This window comes from Adiantum capillus-veneris, chromosome 18 (assembly GCF_014529385.1).
Source record: "Adiantum capillus-veneris isolate H3 chromosome 18, ASM1452938v2, whole genome shotgun sequence".
Taxonomy (NCBI): domain Eukaryota; kingdom Viridiplantae; phylum Streptophyta; class Polypodiopsida; order Polypodiales; family Pteridaceae; genus Adiantum; species Adiantum capillus-veneris.
Window position 1 is genome coordinate 66,033,738 of NC_140948.1, and position 22,092 is coordinate 66,055,829.

Genomic DNA, 22,092 nt, shown 5'->3' on the forward strand with positions numbered 1-22,092 from the left:
GTAGTACATGCAGATAGTGTTGAGGCATCTAGTACAACCAGGATTGCACAAATTTTGACAGCATTCACACGTCTCATGTACAACCTACTAGTGTTGAGGCCCAACCTAACAGCTATAGTGGGAGCATTTGAAGTGGGTATTTTCAACCATACGATAAATGAAACTAGCATGATGCATTGTGGAGCTATGAAAATCATATAGAGATAACACGCTTACTTATCATTAGAGCCGATACGGTAGCATGTAGATCAAGTGAGCAAGCCATTGGGCATAGTTTAAGAGAGTCTCTTGCCTATATTATTTGTATATAATAGTAGTTATCTATTATCACTCACTTATTAGCACATTCACCGTTAAGTGGAAATATGTTGGGGTAAAGGCGGAATGTACCTTGCACCGGAGCCGAATTCCTGGTGTCTGGTTTCCCACTAACTTCACTGACAACTGACCCACACACAATTCATCACCCTACAATTACCACATGGGCACATGTACCATACAGTTTCTGCACTAGCATTCTCCTCAATCTTGTGAAACTCAACTAAATTGGGTCCACCTGTCTGCAAACATTTCAATTGAGTACTATCTCCCACTGCCCTAGTGGTGCAATAGCCATCTGTGGTTGAGGGTGTCCATTGCAACTTTTCTCACTTGCACTGCCGGTTGATGGTTTGTTGGACCTACAAGTGTAGCATTGGGACTTCATGTATTCCTCCTTGGTGAGTCCATCTCTTATAGTTAAGCGTACTTGGATCGCAACACTACTTGGATGGTTGACCTCTTAGGAAGTTTTGAATTCAAGCAAATGATTATCCCTCGTGTGCAGACAATGATGCCAATGAAGCCTTCGTAGCTTCTAATCGAGATAGATAAGCCCTCTTCTTTCATCGCACTAGGCGGGGAAAGATAATATGTAACTGTCTATGTGTAGTAGTACCCATGAGCACCTCTCTCTATAATCTGATCCTCGTCTCTCTACACTCCTCATCATACCAACTATTCTGAGGCATGCACCCAGATTGCGTGTAGGCTGGATGTGGGGATATGCCTCTGATGTTGCATCATGGAGTGTCTCTGTGAGAATCTGGGTGAGCTCATCTAGTGGTCGTCCTGGCTCCTGAATGCATAGCTGCATGTATATCTCATCAGTGTACACGGGATCTATCTCCCTCGTGAAGGTATACCGAGTATGTGTGGAGGCCTCTCCCAATGGAGGTGTGTTGAACTGGAACGATAGAGTGAAAGACAAGATAGCATGATCGATTGCTACCCCAACCGGCCTAGTTCCCACCATGAGATCCTGAAAGGAAGGAATGAGTCCTGGTGGAGCCATAACATAATCCACTATACTAGCGCCATGCCCATGTGGAAAGCATGTAAAACCACCTGCTACTACAGGGAATCTCTGTAGGCTATTCAAAATGGCGAATCCATGTGCAGTCCCCATATCAATCAAGTATCTGCCATACTCAGTGCGCTCCTCATCTTGTGATAATCTAGACAGGCCCATTTTTGCAATATCAAGCTCCCGCGTCAACTCCTCTGAGGTGTCATAGAATATTTTCTGGTGATGGGCAGTCCTAGCATTGAAATCCCCCAAGATAATAATGTCGCCATCTCTGGAAAACTCCCATATATCATCATCCAAAATAGAGAAGGGAGATTGTCCTCTAGTTGATGCATATACTGACGTACTAGGAGGGAAATAGCAAATAGCGATGTAGAGATATTTGCCTATCTCTGCCTTCAGTCTCAACCACATGTACCTAGCATGCTCATCCCTCCGAGCTATATGTATCATAGATTGTAGCTCCTCCCTGAATAAGACTGCCTCTTCCTCTACGCTATGATCAAATCTCCCATCTGCAAGTTGTCTCCCATTTGTATCCACTCACATGGGGCATGGACTGCCCCGGAGCCTGATGCGTCTCAGAGTAGAAAATGATGTCTCTCCCTGTGAAACTATCCTCAAAGGCCCCTACATCAAGGGGCAAAGATCCATTACAATTCCATGTAGCCACTCTAAGTGTGGTCCCATAGGTTTCGCACCGTTATGAGGGGCGCTTCTCCAGAATAACGACTCGTCAATCTCTGTAGAAGGCCACTTTCCCCTTCTCTCGAGCTGTCATTATCTCGGGAGAGCTCCTGCGTGCTCCTGACTGACTGTCCTTTGGCTGTGCCTTGCTTTGTGCAGCCCGCGTTTGAGGTTCCACACCTGCAAGCTGTCCACCACTGCTCGCTGAAGCCCCGAACCCTTCCAGCGCGCAAATCAGTGCGGCTGACCTGCACGAACCCTAGATGACTATGGGCCGAGGAAATTTTTTTGGGAGGCGGTTAATTTTTTTCGACCTTCTTTTTTTTTTTTTTTTAAACTTCTCCCCCCTTTCAATTTTGCAGATAGAAACGGAGTTTTCAGGAGGTGAGGATTGCCTGCTGCTCTATTGACCCGAGCAGGTTTCCGATAGGAGACACCTGAAGGCTCCGCAAATTACAATAGGCAACAGGGAGAGGGTTGTTCGACAGATTGCCCAGGCTTTTGTCGTCTATTGGGGATACTTGCTGAGAAGCGTCAACGAGCGAGCTGTGAAATGGCGAGGAGCTGCTCAACTGTGTTGGTGCACTTTGACAATGGGCAAATGATGAGCTACAACGAGCTTCTCCTGTATTGATTGTGGCCCCCTAACAAACGAGCACCAATGGGCAAAGGAGGCGTTGGTGGCGGTGGTCAATGCTAAGGAATCAGACTCATGAGCCAAAGGATGTTGATGTTACACTAAGTAGATAAAGCCAAAGGTTTCTGAATACGTGCAAATGCTTGGCAGGTTGGGTAGGTACCAACAGGTGCAGTTAGAAGTTGCAACCCTTCCCGCCCTTCCTTTGTTGCTAGCCTTGCACATGCCGGGCAAATTTATAGTAGCCCTTCTAAGGATGGGCAGGTAGCTCAACTGGCCGTGCCCCAAGGAAGGGATTACTTTAGCAAAGCCTTCCTAGGGAAGGGTAACTGCTGAAAATGCCATGCAGAGATTGAATTGTACCTAGAGGTAGGTTTACCCTAACAGTTAGAACTTAGAAGCGGTTCTCTTGGTGACTTAGTTTTGAAAGGGGGAGGGGATGCCGCTGGCACAGGTGCAGGGGTGAGATCATGTGAAGGGTCATAATCAGGAGTGCTCAGCTCAGGGTTCGTAATCTGCATGCGCTGTGAGTGGTGTCTTGATGCTCAAAGGAGAAGCAGCTATTGAGCTTGAGGACACAGGTGTAGGTGATGGAGGGCCAGAGACTTTGTGTTGTGATATGGGTGATTCAAGATCAGGAGCTGGAATGGGTTGCTGACTTGGAGCCCGTGTTGGTGCAGAGAATGCCTCTTGTTTCGGAGTTGTTGTGGGTGCAGGGAATGCCTCTTGTTTCGGAGCTGGTGCCGGTGCAGGGAATGCTTCTTGTCTTGGAGCAGGAGCCTCAACGATCGGGGAGCTTGTCGGAACACTGGCATTCTGCTGGCGAGGAGCATGTGGTGGTGTCATAAGTTGTGGAGCAGGAGCAGGCTCTTCTGTGACAGGGGGAGGTGTGTCATTATCAGAAGTGTCCGGTTCGTAATCATCAGGTTGCCCGTGGGTGGAAGGCACTATGGGTGGTGTCTTGATGCTTGGAGGAGAAGCATCTATTGAGCTTGAGGGCACAGGGGTAGGTGATAGAGAGCCAGAGACTTTGTGTTGTGGTATGGGTGGTTCAAGAGCAGGAGATGGAATGGGTTTCCGACTCGGAGCTGGTGGTGGTGCAGGGAATGCCTCTTGTTTCAGAGCTGGTGTCGGTGCAGGGGATGCTTCTTGTCTTGGAGCAGGAGCCTTAATGATCAGGGGGCTTGTCGGAACACCGGCATTCTGCTGGAGGAGCAGGGGGTGGTGTCATAAGTTGTGGAGCAGGAGCAGGCGCTCCTGCGACAGGGGGAGGTATGTCATAATCAGAAATGTCCGCTTCGTAATCATCCGGTGGCTTGTGGGTGGAAGGCACTGTGGGTGGTGTCTTGATGCTTGGAGGAGAAGCAGCTATTAAGCTTGAGGGCACAGGGGTAGGTGACGGAGAGCCAGAGACTTTGTGTTGTGGTATGGGTGGTTCAAGAGCAGGAGCTGAAATGGGTTGCCGACTTGGAGCCGGTGTTGGTGCAGGGAATGCCCCTTGTTTCGGAGCAGGTGCCAGTGCAGGGAATGCTTCTTGTATAGGAGCAGGAGCCTCAACGATCAGGGGGCTTGTCGGAACACTGGCATTTTGCTGGCGAGGAGCAGGGGCTGGTGTCAGACGTTGTTGGTGAAGTGGAGCAGGAGCTGGTACTAAAGTTGGATGTTTTATGCTGGGCTGTTCTGGAGCTGGTGCATGTGGAGTAGGCACCAAGGGTGTTTTTGGTGCTGCATGCTGAGGCGGAGGTGGTGTGCAGAAACCATAGCTACCTTTGTTTGACAGCCAGCCCCAGCCCCATCGCCAGCTACATTGAACTCTTTCATCGCTGCTTTGCTTAAAAGGAGAAGGTTGAGTTTCTCCTACACAAAGGAAGTCTTGAAATGAGATGGCAGAGAGACAGTACCATTAAACTTAAAGCATGTCTATTGTGTTTCATGAGGAGAGACAATCTTTGTTATTTATCTCACATTGTCACTGTTTGTTTTTCATGACTTTAATTTTCATCTTGAAAAGCCAGAACAAGGCAATTTTCAAGTGTTTACACACTGCCTAAAGCAAAAGACAAGCTGCCCAAATTATGGCAACCAGTTTATAATTGCGGACAGGTACAAGGCGGCAAGGCTTTACACGCCGCCAAATGAGCAAAACAAACAGAAATTAGTCTCATAAATCTGAGGAAGTATTAAAGAGGTAACTTCTGTTTAGATTTAGGATTTGCTGCATCTAGAAAAAGCACATTTTGGATGTCTTTTGTTTTATCTAGAAAACACTTTCTTTGAGGAAGACCTTTCTTTTAGTAATAAATCTAGCAAAGATGTGGACTAGTGCCATTTGCACATCCAGTCCAGCATTATTTGGCTATATTGAGCTTTGCCATATATTTTTTTGACTAAGCATGCCCTTTGCAGCATGGTTGCTTCATAAGTAGTCGTCATATATGACCCACAAAGATGAAGCTATTAATAGTCGCTTTGCAATAAAGAAACATTATGGACACAAAGTGGAAACAGTATTATTATTTGTCTAATAGGACTCACCTGGAGGAGTAGTACAGTTGTCTCGCCAAAGTTGGGGAAGGTTAACATTGGTTTGAATTTTTCTTGTGGGAGTTATGCCTTCATGGTGGATATTTTTGTCATTGTTTTGATGATGAGTGATGTCAAGGCTGACATGAGCATTGTCATTTTGAGGATAACTATCTTTGAGGTGGCGCGATTTGCGACCTTGGCAAATGGTGACATGGGAGAAGGTGAAGGTAAGCAAGAAGGCTACAAGGAGGGTGAAAAATTTGGTGGGGCTTGCCATCCTCTCTCTCTCTCTCTCTCTCTCTCTCTCTCTCTCTCTCTCTCTCTCTCTCTCTCTCTAATGCATGCTTTGCTGAAATGCAGAGGCACTTTATATAAGGAATTCCTAGTTCACTGTTTGAGAAGCACATTCTAATTTGCTAAGTAAAAAAGTAAGCACTCAGTTTTTGTGGCAACACTAGTAACCCATTAAGCCACACTTTGCTTCCAATGGAGAAAAGTTATGTTTATGCAAATATCCTACAAGGCTTGTTGAGATGTACATGTGATTTAAGTCATTTGAACACCATTGCCTTTAATTGACAATCTAGTCCAGATAACATGTTGTGTGTGTGTGTGTGTGTGTGTGTGTGTGTGAGAGAGAGAGAGAGAGTGAGAGAGAGTAAATTCATCGTTCTTGATATCTTTTTGTAAACTTGTTGTTGATTTTCAATTGAAGGCCAAAATCCTACCTTGATGTATTCTTTTTGGATAGATTTTTTCTTGAATCATGGTAAAGCTTAATAGTTTCTTAAATATCTTCAACATGAGGTTATTGCCCTTTTATTAAACAAGTTTCGCTTGTACACAATGGCTTTATTAGCGTTGACCTAAATGTTGCTCTAGGGATCTTCGACCATTTATCCCTGATAAAATATGCAAATTGAGATGCAGAACAAATTTTCCCTTTTGAGTAAGAGGTCTTGAGTTCAAGACTCGTCGGAGGATGGGTCTTTGAGGTCTCTTGTGTTGTTAAAACTTCTCTTTTTCTATTTTCAAGGTCTTATTGTCACTTTGCCCAAGCAAAGTTTAATACCTCTTTCTCTGCTTCTATGGCTTCTCCTTTTTCTTCTTTGATTATCTATTGTGCAACCTACCTTTTGACAAAGGGGAGAGAGAGAGAGAGAGAGAGACTGACTGGCCTTGGAGCAAATCCATGTGACAAATGAGGTTAGACCTCTAGGAGATCATGGAAAGGCAAGATGGAGTAGTGATATCCTAATCTAAAAGATTGATTATTTTTGTGTTATATTTTTGCTTCCATCTTACCATTAAAGTCTCTCTTAGCTCAAGCCTTAAGGATGGATCCACTTTAATTTTATTTTATTTATAGTCAATTTTGATTAGAGCTAAGGGGAACCCCCCCCCCCCCCCCCCCCCCCCCAAAAAAAAAAGAACTCCCTCCCTCTTCCGGCATGCCTTGGGCTTGCGTATTCCAGCACATCAAGCAATCTCAACCGTCCATTGCATTAGCATTCTAATAGTGAACATGAAAAATGCATGATGGATGGGAATCTCCCTCACCCCCACTGTTCTGGGATAGGGAACAGGCTGGGCCTCTGCCTCGCCTATTCCAGCCCGGAACAGTGGGGGTGAGGGAGATTCCCCACCTCTTCACCTTAGCGGCTAAGAAAATATTTTTTCCCGAAATGGCCAGACTTCCTACTCATAAAGATTCTAACCATATATACTAGTAGAATTTTCCAAATTTCTAGAATTTTTGAAGTATTTTTATCGATTTTTCTTCCTCTTACCTTGGCTTGAAACTGGCTGATATGGATTTTCAACCGGCTCAAGGCGAAGCTGAGGCAAACCTTTCCTTAACACTACTCCCCCTTTTAAACATGATCCACCACTTGAATATTGATGTTTCCACATAATGGTGAACTCTTAGGAATGGGCTAAAAGAGTACTTAAAACATCATAGTTGAAGAAAGCATGTTACGTAGGCCCCATAGGCCAAGACCCTTGGATGTCGTGTCTATCAGTGCACAATTTGAGGATTGGGCCAAGAATTCAAAGCTAGAGAAAGAAAATATATTATTTACGTTTAATAAGTTGGGTTGAGAGAAAAGCCATGATATCACAAGCTCAAAGGAAGGAGAGAGAGGGAGAGAGAGAGAGAGAGAGAGAGAGAGAGAGAGAGAGAAAGAGAGAGACTCTAAAAATGGATACTAAGCTAGATACAACAAAAAGAAGGAAACATTATCAAAATATAACCCCCCTAACTTGTGGAAATTCTCAAAATACCCCTCAAATTTTAAAAAAAAAAACCAAAATACCCCTGCAACTTATGGAAATTACCAAAATTTTCCTTTCAACAAAAACTACCGAAATACCCCTCTAAGTTGTGGAAATTCTCAACTATCCCTCAAAGTAAAAAAATACCCAACGTACCCCTAGTATTTAGCCAAAATTTGCAAAAATGCCCTTCAAATTCTCCAAAATTCCCGAAATTCCTCTCACTAACCTTGCAAACATGTCTAAAGACAATTCTTGGAGTGCCATGACTGGTTAAGGTCCTTGCAGAAGCATGTTCAAAGCTTGGAACAAGAGGCTCTTGCAACTACCTCTTCAAAGAAAAGAATCACCTTTGGATTTCAAAGGTCCTTTTTTTCCCCCAAACTCACTGTACATAAATAAAAGTTACAATGCAAGACATGCTCGTTCCGAGCCATGGCATCACCAGGGAACTAAGTCACAAAGTCCAAAGATATTATTACATAGACTGATAAAGGGTGCCACCTTGACATCTTATGAAACCAAGATCTCATCTATGCTTAGGGTTGCCACCAAGGAGAGGGCCCTGCCACATCACACCCCTTAGTCTTATTGTCACTTTGCCCAAGCAAAGTTTAATACCTCTTTCTCTGCTTCTATGGCTTCTCCTTTTTCTTCTTTGATTATCTATCGTGCAACCTACCTTTTGATTGAGAGAGAGAGAGAGAGAGAGAGAGAGAGAGAGAGAGCTCTTCTTATTAAGGGCTATAAAAAACTGGCCTTGGAGCAAAACCATGTGACAAATGAGGTTAGACCTCTCGGAGATCATGAAAAAGTTGAAGAAAAGATGCAAGATGGAGATGGAGAAGTGAAATCCTAATCTAAAAGATTGATTATTATCAAGCCTTAAGGACGGAACAATTTTAATTTAATTTAATTCATAGTCAATTTTGATTACAGCTAGGATCCCCCCCCCCCCCGCGGCAGGGGAAAGTCTTTTTCCCGAAACGGCTGGACTTCCTACTCGTAAAGATACTAATCATACATACCAGTAGAATTTTCCAAATTTCTAGGATCTCTAACTATTTAGTGATTTTTTCTTCATCTTACCTTGGCTTGAAACTAGCCAATATGGATTTTCAACCAGCTCAAGACGAAGCTGAGGCAAACCTTTCCCTAACACTACTTCACCTTTTTTTTTTGTTTTGCAAAATTCGCAATTATGACTAGTTTATATTATCATAACCAAACAATTTACAAGTTTCTGCCATGCTCGTGACGAGCCATGGATTAACACTACTTCACCTTTAAACATGACCCACCACTTTAATGTTGATGTTTTAACAAATGGTGAACTCTTAGGAATGGCCTAGTAGGCCCAGCCAATTTCCGTTTTGGGTTGCATTAGAGGGTATCTCAAGTAGATGCTCTTATGGCTTGAGAGAAAAAAACGCGATAGCACGTGGAGAGAGAGAGGGGGAGAGAGTGTGACATCTCCAATAGAGAGAGAGAGAGAGAGAGAGAGAGGCGCTGGTCTGCATTGAGAGTCGGACAGACAGGGTTACGAGAGGGATGCCATTTCTTGAACAGAGGAAGAGAGAGACAGAATGACACGAAGGTAAGATGATAGGCCGACAAAGGAGGACGAGTGCACAGAGGAGATGCCACTCTCTCTATCTCTATCTCTCTCTCTCCCCTGTAAGTGTTGAGCACTCGAGCAGAGAAAAGTGGTCCAGCCCAAGTTGGGCTTGTCTCCTGTTGTCCACATGTGGAAGGGCTACACCTTCTTGGTCTGGCGTGAGAGCTGGTAATAACGCCTCGTTCGAAAGCAAGACGGACTACAAGGGGGGGAAAGCGCATTTTTTTGCGCTCACAGAGGGCTTGAGCTAGATATCGGACTCTCTGCCGACGTGGCAGGGAGTCACGTGTACTGGTAACCGGCAATGCGACACCTTTTTAAAACGGTTAAACAAGCCCCCCCCCCCCCCCCCCCCCCCCCCCCCCCCCCCGCGTTTAAACATCATTTATGTTTGAACTCAGGCTGTTGACATCCGTGGTCTATACCCTAGTGGTTTGACTCATGACTCTATGCGTGGGCGCATGGGTTCAATATCTGCTAGGAATAAACCAACACGTTAAATCAATTTTGGTGATTGAACATATCGCCCTTTGTGCAAATGCAAGGCCTTGAGAAAAATTCAAGTGCCGAGAAGTGACCTGCTGCACCGGCTTAGTAGGTAAACATAAACGCCACATGGACAACTCTCAAGGGTGCCACATCCTTGAGAGTCCGTTATTTAGAGAGAGAGAGAGAGAGAGAGAGAGAGTTGTGTGTGAGCTCGTGTGGGTGGATATTGATGTGAGATTGTGAGTTGCTTGCAGTACCTTCGAAGAGAGCAACTATGTCTAGGTGGAGGTGATAGGGCAGGACGACCCGCAGGGTCCGAGGCGACGCTGTGTAATTTTTCCAGCAAACGGGGGAGACTAGTGTGTAGGAGAAGAGGGGTGGGGTGGGCGGAGAGTGCACGGGGTGACGTCCTAGGTGCAAGACGAGCAATGACACAGCCTCGCGAGATGCATTTTTCATGTCTTTGTCTGAAACGTGGTAGGCGAAGGGCAGGGATCCCGTCTCAAGAGGAGAGAAGGAGCTTTGCTAGGAAGGGGAGCGTCGGTTGTCATCGCGGAGAGAGAGAGAGAGAGAGAGAGAGAGAGAGAGAGAGGTGTCTAATGGCAAAGGCATAGAGAGAGAGGGAGAGTAGTGTACACAGGCGATGGTGGGTCGGTTGGCAGGAGGGGGAGGGAGATGATGGCGACATGTTGCCTTTTTTTGCCTTAGAATTCGTAGATGCGTTTGCAATCTGGCCTAAAAGAGTACTTCAAAGTGAAGAAAGCATAATACTTATTCCCCATAGGCCAAGACCCTTGGATGTAATGTCTATTAGTGCACAATTTGAGGACCAGAAGGTTGGAAGAGTTAGATTGAGTGGGTCAAGACTTCAAAGATAGAGAGAAGAAAAGATATTATTTTGCTTTAACAAGTTAGAAAGCTTACAGTTAGATTGACTGGGTCAAGACTTCAAAGCTAGAGAGAAGAAAAGATATTATTTTACTTTAACAAGTTAGAAAGCTTAGAGTGGGTAGAGAGAAAAGCCAGGGTATATATATATATATATATATATATATATATATATATATATATATATATATATATATATATATATTGTATCTATATTAAAAAGACAACCCTATGCTCCACGTGGCTGCATATGCATGCAACCACAAGAGCTAAGGATGTTCCTTTTACTTTCGATCTATGCCACGTAGAGAGAGAGAGAGAGAGAGAGAGAGAGAGAGAGAGAGAGTGTGAGTGTGTTTTCCAGGCGTGCGCAGAGCTAGCAGTGTTGGGTTCCAGCTTGGCTTCTCGGCTTCCCCTTCTTGCCACGCAAGAGGCCTTCATCTCCATGCACGATGGAGCCGCGAACCAAGAGGAGCTGGAGTTGTCTTTTCCCATAGCTCTAGCTGGCCGAGCCGATCCCATCATCCCGCACAAAGAGAGAGAGAGAGAGAGAGAGAGAGAGCTCTGTCCGAAGCTCGAGGGGCTGCACTCAAGCCGAGAGCAGATCAGGCATTAGCTCAAGGTGGACTGAGTGTGTGTGTGAGAGAGAGAGAGAGTTGCCCGCAACTCGAGGGCAAGTTGCACTGAAGCCGAGAGTAGCTCAGAATTGCGTAGCTCAAGGAATCAACTCTTGCTTTTTTCTCTCCATTCCAGCAATTGCCCACGCTCTCCAGCCCGGATGCAACCCATCCTTTAGTAGTACCGTGCCACTGGACGAAATGGCGAGATTCATGAAGCTAAGCCCTTCTGATGCTGATGGGGATTGCGTCTGCCTTCCCTCCTTCTGATGCAGCTGATGGGGATTACGTCTGCCTTCTCTCCTTCGACTACAGCTTGGCAGTGTGGTCAACCTACTTTTTACGTGGAAGCTCTTGCACAGGGCATCGTGGCAGCTTTGCAGGATGCTATCAACTGCCTCCAGAACAGCAACATCGACGACAAGTTTGAAGAATGCAAAGCAGATGGAGCACAAGATGAATAGGAAAGTTGGTGGCTGCAGAAGGCAGCTACGCATCTGCGGTCTCTCTCTCTCTCTCTCTCTCTCTCTCTCTCTCTCTCTCTCTCTAAGCTCGCCAGCAGTGGCAATATCGTTAAGTTTCAAGCCTTGGCCCTATTGTGGCAGAGAAGCGGCTTGACATTACAAGGCCCTTTTATGGAAGAGAAGCGGCCAAGGTGCAGAGCTAGACAAAATAAGCAAGCTGGCATCTGCGGCCTTGCTGCGTGCTGGATCTCCAAAGATGGTGCTACAGGGATGAGCATTAAGGCAGGCTGGAGCACGACACCGAGAGTATGTGCACCGATGGAGATCACGGAGGATACGACCAGCTAACTTGATCTGCAATGGGTCTAAGTCGGAGAGGAAGAAGGAGAAGACGAAGGTTGAGCTGTTGTAAAGACGAGTTGAGATTCTCTCTGACAGCGCCCGATGCTGGGCATTCAGTCTTTTAGATTATTGCATTCTATTTTGTATCCAGACATTGTATAAAAAGATTGTATTAGTTTGCTCTCATAGGTCATTTTGGCCTTTTGAAGACGTTTTCATTTCATTTCTTATTTTCTCTCTCTCTCTCTCTCTCTCTCTCTCTCTCTCTCTTTAGTTTTGAGACACGAGGCCGGTTTCCCTATCGATCCATAGACGGCTTTAGACCATTCGCTAAAGTCATGAGAGATGAGAATCAGAGATGTCTCAGGGTGTTTTGGCTAGAGTTGCGCAGACACAAGGGAGAGTCTCTTGAACGATGAGAGACATCCACAAAGGGAGATCAGTGACTTCGTTAGAGCAGAGACTTGACAATCAAATGAGCAAGCTTCGCAACACCCAAGCGCGCTCTCTTACTATTGTGGTTGCCTCTAATGTGCCCACCCAAGCGTGCTCTCTTATTAGTGTGGTGTTCCATAAAATCACATTGTTGACAAGTGATACAAGTTGCCACACTTGCTATACATCTTGATAAGTGCACTTCTAATCATGGCATCGAGAACCAGTCCAAATCGTTCAATGTTCAATGACAATTCCCTCTTTCTGCATTTGAATGAACAGGTGAACGAAGTTGTTTCCTTGCCCATGTTGTGCGAACGCAGAGATCATGGTTGATGGGAGCTTTTGCCCAGTTGATGAGGCCATCACGCCATCACATGAGGCTCACTTATTAAGAGCGAGGCATGTAGAAATTGATTGGATGAGCCCAGCGAGGCATGTAGAAATTGACTGGATGAGCCCAACGAGGCCACCTCTTCACGGGATAAAGAGGGAGAGAGGAAGAGAGAGGCCGCCGAAGGCGGCCGGCCGTACTAGTATGTATATATATATATATATATATATATATATATATATATATATATATATATATATATATATATATATATATATATATATATATATGTAGAGAGAGAGAGAGAGAGAGAGAGAGAGAGAGAGAGAGAGACTTTAAAAATGGATATTGGGTACTATACAATAGAAAGAAGAGAAAATTACCAAAATACCCCCATAATTTGTGGAAATTCCCACAATACCCCTTAAATTTCAAAACTTCTCAATGTGCCCCTAGCATTTAGCCAAAATTTGCCAAACTTCCCTTCAATTTCTCCAAAATTCATGATGGAGCTAGGACTTTAGATGGTATTGTGGGCTCTTAGGACGAAATCGTTCATCATTTTTAGACAAAGATGCCTCTATTTGTCAGTTCATTCATGAATAGTTTTGTCAAAGACACTTAAGATAAATCTCCATTGTCATAAGGATTAGACAATACAAAAATTGGGTCCAAAATGATACACGGGAATTTATGAAAATTGAGGGGTATGCTGGGAATTTCCACAAATTTCAGGGGCATTTTAGTAAACTTCCCTGTAGGACAAGATAGAAAAGGTATTCCTTACCGGGAGCCAGCCAAAAACATTTATAAATTATGCATGATAAACAAGTATCCTACTTTCTTTATAAGGATGGAACCCTTGCATATCCACCAAAAGTATACATTGTGGGCAACCTCAAGTTCGTGCTCATATGATCCAGAAGTAAATGCATACTAAAAATAAAAATTAGCAATTAAGAAAGCATTGACCTAATTTTACGTTGTCTTCTTCATCGGACTCACTAAAAATGACAAAACTTTTGTTGGAATTAGGGTTGCAGAGAAACACAGACAGCTTGGAGAAGACAAAGGAAGCTCAAGGCACACTATAGAGAGTGTGTTACTTAGTGTGCAATGGAAAGATAGATAGCCCTAGAGTGATGGGCGTATATACAATGCACGGGTAAAAAAACCTCCTAAAGAGGGAAAAAATGCACTGGCGGTCCTAGTGTGTTCACACACATCACTACCACATGTATATGGTAACAAATCCCCCCTGGAGTGATGCGGTGAACGAGAGCTGGCACATGAGTAAAGGGAAGTGCCATGCCCTAAGGACAGGATCAGTCCACAAAGGGGAGTAAGCCCAAAGCTTTGCGGAAAGCTTCAAGCTTCTCATAAGACAATGCCTTTGTGAAAAGATCTGCAAGCTTGTCCTGTGTTGGCACATAAGCCAAGCTGATCTCTCCTGCTGAGAGCCTCTCCCTGACATAGTGGTAATGCACCTCAATGTGCTTTGTGCGAGCATGAAAAACTGGGTTCCTCGCAACTGCCAATGCATCATATTTAGATTGCATGGCAACCATCCAATTTTTTGAATTCTGTGCTTCATCAAAAGATAGAGGCTCCTCAACATCATGTAAGCTAGACACAGCCAAAGCATAACAATCTGATGCATAAGATGCATGGTGAGAGCCTGAACGCATACGACTAGACAAAGGTGCATCCAATTTACTGTCATGCAAAGTGTGCACCAGCCATTTTGGCATACCTCTAGCCTGCTCATTTTCAGCCCTTTCCTCATCAAGTACATCATGTACATCTGCATCAGTAAAAGGCTGATCTAAAAAAAATTCAGAAACCCCCATAGGCTATACATTTGCCTCATTGGAACTTACATTCGTATTTCCACCACTGAAAAGAGGCAACAAAGTGTCATAAATGTCCTGTGAACTTACATTACTGTCTCTAGTACATGACAGCAAGGGCTGAACAGAATCTTCCACAAACACTACATCTCGAGAAACCAGAATACGTTTTGTTTGCGGATGATACAACTTGTAACCTTTGCTTTCAGCACTATAACCAACAAAAATACATTTGACAGCCTTATCATCCAATTTTCTGCGCTGCACTTGTGGCACCAAAGCATATGCCAAACAGCCAAAAACACGCATGTGCTCAATAGAAGTCTTTCTATCATGCCATGCTTCATATGGAGTAATAGACTGCAAAGCTTTCGTAGGACACCTGTTAAGTACATAAGTGGCACACATAATGGCCTCAAGCCAAAAAGAATGCGGTAAAGCTTGACTTTTGACCATACATCGTGCCATTTCCGTAAGTGACCTGTTTTTCCTCTCAGCAACACCATTTTGCTGAGGTGTATAAGGCACTGTACATTGGTGTTTTATCCCACGACTAGCCAGAAATGCATTAAATTCATGAGACATATACTCCCCCCCCCCTCAATCGGAACAGAGGGTGCCCATAGTACATTTCGAGACATTTTCAGCCATAGCCAGAAATTGTTTGAAGCACATAAAAACTTCGGACTTCGCTTTAAGCGGAAATACCCATGCATGCCTGGAGTAATCATCAATGAAAGTCACAAAGTACAGGTAATTGCCCAAGGACGGAGTTTGCATGGGCCCACAAACATCACTATGCACAAGCTGCAACCTGCATGTGGCCCGAACTGAACCATCCTTTGGAAACTTAGAACGTTGCATCTTACCCAAAATACAGCCTTCACAAACATGTTTGACAAGTGCTTCAAGAGGTGGCAAAGAAGCAACCATGTCAAATTTCTACAAGCGTAGGAAACTGGCAAAATTCAGATGACCAAAACGTGCATGCCAAAGTTTTGCATCTGAAATAGCCCTTGAATCTGCAACAGCATTTGCAAAGTTTTGTCCACACTTGTCATACAAAGTGAGCTTATACAGCCCACGACACAAAAGCACAGATGCAACAATTTCATCACCAAAACTGAGATCATGAACTGTACATCTGTCATCCACAAATTTGACTACAAGTCCAAGTCTAGCAAGTGCGGATACAGATAAGAGATTCTTCTTGATCCCAGGTACATAAAGTGCATCAACAAGTGTGAAAGAACTTTCATTAGCAGCAGTAAGCACAATCTTTCCAACTCCCTGAACTGGATAAGAGGCATTGTTGGCACAAGTGACTGAATTCCCATGAGGGACAGACTCGAGAGAGGTAAACAATTCATGATGTGAGGTAATGTGCTTTGTAGCACCACTGTCGAAATACCACACATGTGAATCTGCAGCAACTGACAAGCATGCATCATGGACAGCAAGATTGTAAGTGCACTCTGCGCTAAAAGCCCATTCTGCATCAACATCAGCAACACAGTCTCCTTTCACAGAAGACTCAACAATGGCTGCATTTGTAGTGGAACCAGCATTTGCAGTGGAACCACCCTCTTTCTTCTTAGCCTCTTTGGCCTTCAACTTAGGACACGACTTGATCAAGTGATCATTGGCTTTACAATAATGGCAACGCATCTTCTTTTTGCCCTTATCACCAGAATTACCAGACGAAGTACTGCCAGCAGAAGCATTAGGAACATAATTTTTGCCACTCGCAGCAGAACCATAAGAAGTGGCTGCTTTGCTGTTACCACCCTTTCTTTGAGAAGCAATAAAAGCCTGTTCAACTGCATGCTGCCTAGTCCTGTTTTTTCTGGAAAGTGACTCTTGCAACAGCAATGTGGATAATGCATCAAACTTGAGAACTTCAGGATTTCCTTGGGTCATTAGTCTCCAAGTACTAGCAAAAGTCTGGTAGGAATCTGGTAAGGCATCAAGAACAGTCTGCACAAGGGAACTGTTTGAAATGACTTCACCTGCAGAAATAAGCTGCTCATTGATATCCTTGATACTAGCAAGGAAAGTGTCCATATCATCTTCCTCATGCATAATCTTCGACTCCAGCTCTTTACGCAGCAAAGCAATTTTAGCCTCATTGCGGCTTGCATAAAGACCTGCTAAAATATCCCAAGCCTGTTTTGCAGATTTTGCTGAACGGATGTGAGGAACAATGGTGCGCTTCACAGACAACGCAATCAATGCATGAGCCAGCGCATCCTTAACATCCCAACGATCTTGTTCTGCCGTAGGCAAAACAACTCTAACAGTTGCAATCCTTGCAGCAAGACCTGCAACATCCTCAACATCGCCTACATCCTCAGAACCAGGACGTACATCAATGCCCTGCACAATGTTCCAGACACCCTTTGACACAAGAACATGTTGCATCATATAAGCCCACATAGGATAGTTGTCCCCATCCAACCTGTCCTCAACAGCAAACATCTTGAACACATTTGTGTTGTTGTTGTCAGCCATGGTAAATGCTGACCTGATGTGAAAACTGTCCGAAAATAGGAGAAATGGAGCGGGAACAACCTGTGCTATATAGCACAGACCGTAGAAGACTATAAGACACCTGTTATGCAGAAAACGGCACTGACAGAAATTCTGCACAAAATGACGAGATAGCCTGTGCAGTACTGCCTGTAGTGGAAACGGAGGCCGAAATGAGCCCAAATCAAAATTTTGAGCAAACCTGCGAACGCTCGCCAAAGCTCACTAAAATCGGAGAAAGTGAGCAGGCGTGTGATGGAGCAGCTGGCGACTAAGCCCGGGAGGACGTGACCTGCTCTGATACCAATTGTTGGAACTAGGGTTGCAGAGAAACACACACAGCTTGGAGGAGACGAAGGAAGCTCAAGGCACACTATAGAGAGTGTGTTACTTAGTGTGCAATGGAAAGATAGATAGCCCTAGAGTGATGGGCATATATACAATGCACAGGGGAAAAAACCTCCTAAAGAGGGAAAAAATGCCCCGGCGGTCTTAGTGTGTTCACACACATCACTACCACATGTATATGGTAACAACTTTCCCGGTTTTAAGGTAAAAAATGAAACCTATGCCACTTTTTACACTAAAACTTGTCAATTTTTACTAGCTGTGATTTTGAAATTTTAGCCGGTTAAGAAAAAAGTAAAAACTAGTTTGTTTGCGAGCACCACTCTCCACTCTTCCACACACTTTGCATGCATTGTTCCCATTTTCTACGATGTAGATTGCGATGCTCGAGTTGTGATAAAATGTAAAGAGAATGTTGACATACTTGTTAAACAAAGAGAATGTTGACATACTTGTTAAACATACTTGTTAAACAAAGTTCTAGCTACATAAGCTTGCATGAATGTGCAATGTTGCACACATTGGTTCTTTATTGGGCTTACAAAAGAAAAGATATCGTGACTTGATTTTCATCTTATTAATTGATGCCTAATCCTTGATAGAGTTTGCTTTGATCATGCTACAGGTTTAGTTGGACATTGTTCTTTCGATAGCATCATCGAGTCATACTAAAATCCTTGGATTAAAGTATCATTGTCAAATGTTGTTTATGTTAGCTCTATGAATGTCTTCATTTGGTGGTGTTAGGTATTGGCCCATGCTCACAATATCTTCTTGTCTTGTTAATAAAGATCCATGGCATACCCACGTAATGAGCATTGTGATTTAGTAAGTTTTAGTAAATTTTGTTTCAAGACCAACTCTAGTAAGCTCTATCGATGGAGAGACCTATCTTTATCCTGGTCTACAAAAGGCAATTAATTTCCTAGACAAGATTCATTAAACTATTGTACCATTAATCGCAGACAAGTTCAAATCTCTTCAATTGATGTAATTTTTAAACAAGCCTTGTTTTTTTGTTGCAAAACTCACAAACGTGAGTATATGATATTAGCAACCCAAAAGAATTACAAATACTAATCATGCTCATGACGAGCCATGACGTCTTCCAGCAAACATTAGTACAGCTGCTATCACGATTTTTAAACAAGCCTTAACACTTTTAGAATGTGTAAGACCTTAACACTATGTTAACTTACAATTGTGAATGTTCAAATTTCAAATGATGCAATTTTGAAACGACAACGTTGAAATTTCATCAGACGAGGTAAATTTTAGACATGGCCCAACACATTTTATCATTTTCTCCTGAGCTCAATCAAACATATACATGCAATAACTTGTGATCAAAAGCTTACACTTTGTAGATTCAATTATGATCAATTTTGTCCTTAGGGAAAATGTCTCAAGATGATCTAGGGAGCATTACTAAAAAAATTAGTTTGTTATAGCACCTGAGTTTAAGTGTTTTGGAATAGCCCAAAATTTACCTTTTACATATAGTCTCACTTAGCCCTTGGTCTAATTGTGTCATTTGTCTACTAGGTGCTTCATGGCCTAGCATGAATCTCAGGGGGTTCACTATGTGTAAAACTACCATATCACGTGCGTTCAAAACATGTTTGTAAAACTCTTTATCTGTGAATTTTTTTAGGAATATAATATACCTTTTTTTTTAAAAATCCGTAATTTTTTTTCAAATTTGAAAAAATAATTCCCTTCTGTACATCTATTTATGTAAGTTTCAACAACTTTAAATACCCTTCTGTTGAACTCACGTGATAGGTTATATTTTTATTAGGTGACCTCCCCGGGGCATGAATAGATTTTTGTGTTTTCCACTTCTATAAAAGCAATGCAATAATTTGTGTAAGAGTAGCAAAAGGTACATGATGGTCATGTACGTTGATAAGATGTAATTTTTACGACATCGATTACATCGCCACAATCTTAACTTCGGTCCAACTTTGGATTTTTGATCATCTTCAGAACAATATTTAGGAAACAAATGGCATGGCAAGGTATCATTTGTTTGAAGGAAGTAAAAGAGCTGAAAACATTTGAACATCTCTCATTATTGACACTTATAGCCCCTAAGGCCAAAGGGATTGTACACTATGGATACAGGAAGATAGAATAAGCAATAATAAGCTAAAAGAAGATTGATCTTTCTTTTCAGCATGCTTTTAGCAAGATCATTAAGCCAAAAATAGTGGTAGTAAAGACCAAAGTTGAAGTTAATGGTAAGGGATGTGAAGATGAGGAAAATTTGGGAACAGAGTGATAGTTATTTTTAGCTGAAACTTGAGAGTTGGCCACACTTATCCCAAGATCATAAACATGTGTTCCATTTGGATTAAACAAGCCATAATTTCTTTCTGATGTTGGCCCAGGCTTGGAATCCTCGTTAAACAGAGCAAATAAGTAGGCCTCTAGTGGTATGCTAGGTTTTAGCGGGGTTCCCTTTTGCGATGCCAAACGCTTCATGATGTTTACAGTATATGCTTGTGCATTTTTCTTGTTTGCTCCAAGTTCATCTGCATCCCCTTGTGAAGGCCATCCTGTTTCAGTGACAATGACCTTGACATCTCCAAATCCCAGGGCTCCCAGAGCAGAGTAAATTGCATCTACTTGTGCATCTAGCATGTTGTAATAATGAAGCCCATTGTTGATGTCTTGAACCCCATCGTTGGATTGGAAAAGGGTGTAGGGAAGAGAGATGGTGTTTGGATTATCCTTGTAGGCAAAATAAGGGTAGGCATTGATCATGAAAGGAGAGCCAGTTTGAGAGAGGAAAAGGGCGAGGGGGTGAAGGGATGAGTCAGAAATGGAGGGGTTGAAGCGAGCACTTGAGGGGGGATAAGATGAGGAGAGAATGGCTAAGGAGTGGGGTGTCGAGATGGATATTGAAGGGGTGGATGGTGGTAGGGAAGCATTTAGAGCAGCGTGGAGGCTAAGGATAGCAGGAAGCAAGTCTTGAATAAGCTGAGTGTCAGTGGTGGTGAGGACTTCATTACCGACCGCTATAGCAGAGATCGACGTAGTCGCAATGTAGGGCACAATATGTGTCTGCACCCAAGCGAGAGCGTTTTGAGGATTAGTGAGGGCATGTAGATCCTCGTTTCCAATGCCAACAATGAAGGAGATGCCACTGTTGGCAAAGGCTTGCAAGGTGGAGGCATTGGCGGAGTAGATTTTGACTTGGGAGATGCCGACGGATTTGACGAGCTGCAAGGCGGTGAGAGGCGGGGGAAAGTTGTCGGCGACCATGCCGTAGTTGATGCCGAGGGTGTGGTTGGCAGGGGAGATGGCAAGAGCAAAGAGAGGGGTGAAGAGTCCTGCAAGACAGAGAGGTGGGTCAGCTGAAGTTAACAGAAATAACGGTATTAACGAACATGACAGGATTAAGGGTCTTTTGGGGGAGTTAGTTATCTTACCGTTGGTGGCAAAAGAGAGAGAGGTGAGGAGGAAGAGGAGGCGGAGTGGGGGCCTCATTTCCTGTATGCAAGCTTCAAGAGCAAAAGGCGCTCCTTTTGAAATCCATTTTTTTTGGTCTGCTTTCCCCCTCCATAGCCATCCCACCACGAATATGCCCACATTACATAAAGTATAGATCCACATTGAGCCCACTAAAGAATCCTCATACTTCCCATTTTTCATCAAAGGATCCATTAGATCCACATTGAGCCCACTAAAGAATCCTCATACTTCCCATTTTTCATCAAAGGATCCATCCCTTTATGATCCTTTGCTTTAATACTGTTTATTTTTTGAGCATTGCCATCACATATTTGAGATCCATCAAGAATCCTCCCCCTCCTTGCATCTCTCATTGCCCACTAGTAATCGGACAAATCCCAATCGAGCATTGCCATCACATATTTGAGATCCATGAAGAATCCTCCCATCTTGCATCTCTCATTGCCGACTAGTCATCGGACACATTATGCCTTCTCTTCACAGCTTGCTTCTTCTGTGAAATCCAATCTCATCCTTGTTCTCTAGTCACATTTTCTCACATTTCACACACACATAATCGCATTCGAATTTCACATAATGGAAACACCTACAATTGGTATCCTTAATGTCTACTCCAAGGCCATAAAATCTCCTTTACAATTAACATAGTATTCTTTCTTTCCCTTGAGTGCATGCACAAGAAGATATAGAACTTTTTCAGTGTTTTTCATACAATGCATAACATCATAAGCTTCTGCTCGGGACGCACCACATACCTAACTAGGTACGATTGCGGGCAGGGGACCGTCGGCCCCCCCACCGGGCCGGCGGTCCCCTGCCCCCAATCGTAGCTAGCTAGGTATGCAGTGCCTCCCTCGCAGAAGCTCATGATATTGAGGTAAGTCATAATGTGAGAATTATTGTGAGAATCTGTCCAAAACTTCCTGCAATGAACAACCTCCACAATTGACACATCTGTATTAATCCTGGGAGTGACACAAAAAAAAAGCATTGTATCCATCCTCCATGTGCAAATGCTTGTTTGAGAGTCGACAATATTTGTAGGATCAACGCAAGTGGTCATGTCACGTAAGCGAGTACTTTAGGATTTCAATTTTTGGTCATCAAGAGACCAAAAGTTGGACCTTCTTGAGAAGTTGAGACCTTATTAGATGTTGTGCTTGAAAGACTCTTGGTAATATCAAAGGCGGCCGATGGACTACAATTCTTGCCAAATTATCTCA

The 22,092-nt window shown here is 43.5% G+C and overlaps 3 protein-coding genes across 3 annotated transcripts; all 3 read right to left on the minus strand.

The window, feature by feature from the left end:
• Positions 1-2,414: 2,414 nt before the first annotated feature.
• On the minus strand, positions 2,415-3,691 carry LOC147435809 (uncharacterized). Its single transcript, XM_086488045.1, has one exon. It carries the CDS (start codon positions 3,516-3,518, stop codon positions 3,174-3,176), a length of 345 nt encoding a protein of 114 aa, XP_086344171.1. The 5' UTR covers positions 3,519-3,691; the 3' UTR covers positions 2,415-3,173.
• A 149-nt stretch (positions 3,692-3,840) lies between these two features.
• Positions 3,841-4,575, minus strand: LOC147435810 (uncharacterized; the record flags this gene model as incomplete). Its single annotated transcript, XM_086488046.1, has 1 exon — positions 3,841-4,575. A coding segment is annotated over one exon (735 nt), but the record flags the coding sequence as incomplete, so codon positions are not given.
• A 14,769-nt stretch (positions 4,576-19,344) lies between these two features.
• On the minus strand, positions 19,345-21,076 carry LOC147435811 (glucan endo-1,3-beta-glucosidase 14-like). Its single transcript, XM_086488047.1, has 2 exons — positions 20,827-21,076; positions 19,345-20,727 (listed from the first exon to the last, which is right to left on the minus strand). The coding sequence occupies exons 1-2, from the start codon at positions 21,059-21,061 to the stop codon at positions 19,565-19,567; spliced, it is 1,398 nt and encodes a 465-aa protein (XP_086344173.1). The 5' UTR covers positions 21,062-21,076; the 3' UTR covers positions 19,345-19,564.
• Between the last annotated feature and the right edge of the window lie 1,016 nt (positions 21,077-22,092).

Coding starts and splice junctions, on each gene's coding strand:
- LOC147435809 (XM_086488045.1), bottom strand. CDS start 3,518: ATGACACCACCACATGCTCCTCGCCAGCAGAATGCCAGTGTTCCGACA.
- LOC147435811 (XM_086488047.1), bottom strand. CDS start 21,061: ATGGATCCTTTGATGAAAAATGGGAAGTATGAGGATTCTTTAGTGGGC. Junction 20,728..20,826: donor TCTCTCTTTTGCCACCAACG/GTAAGATAACTA, acceptor TCTGTCTTGCAG/GACTCTTCACCCCTCTCTTT.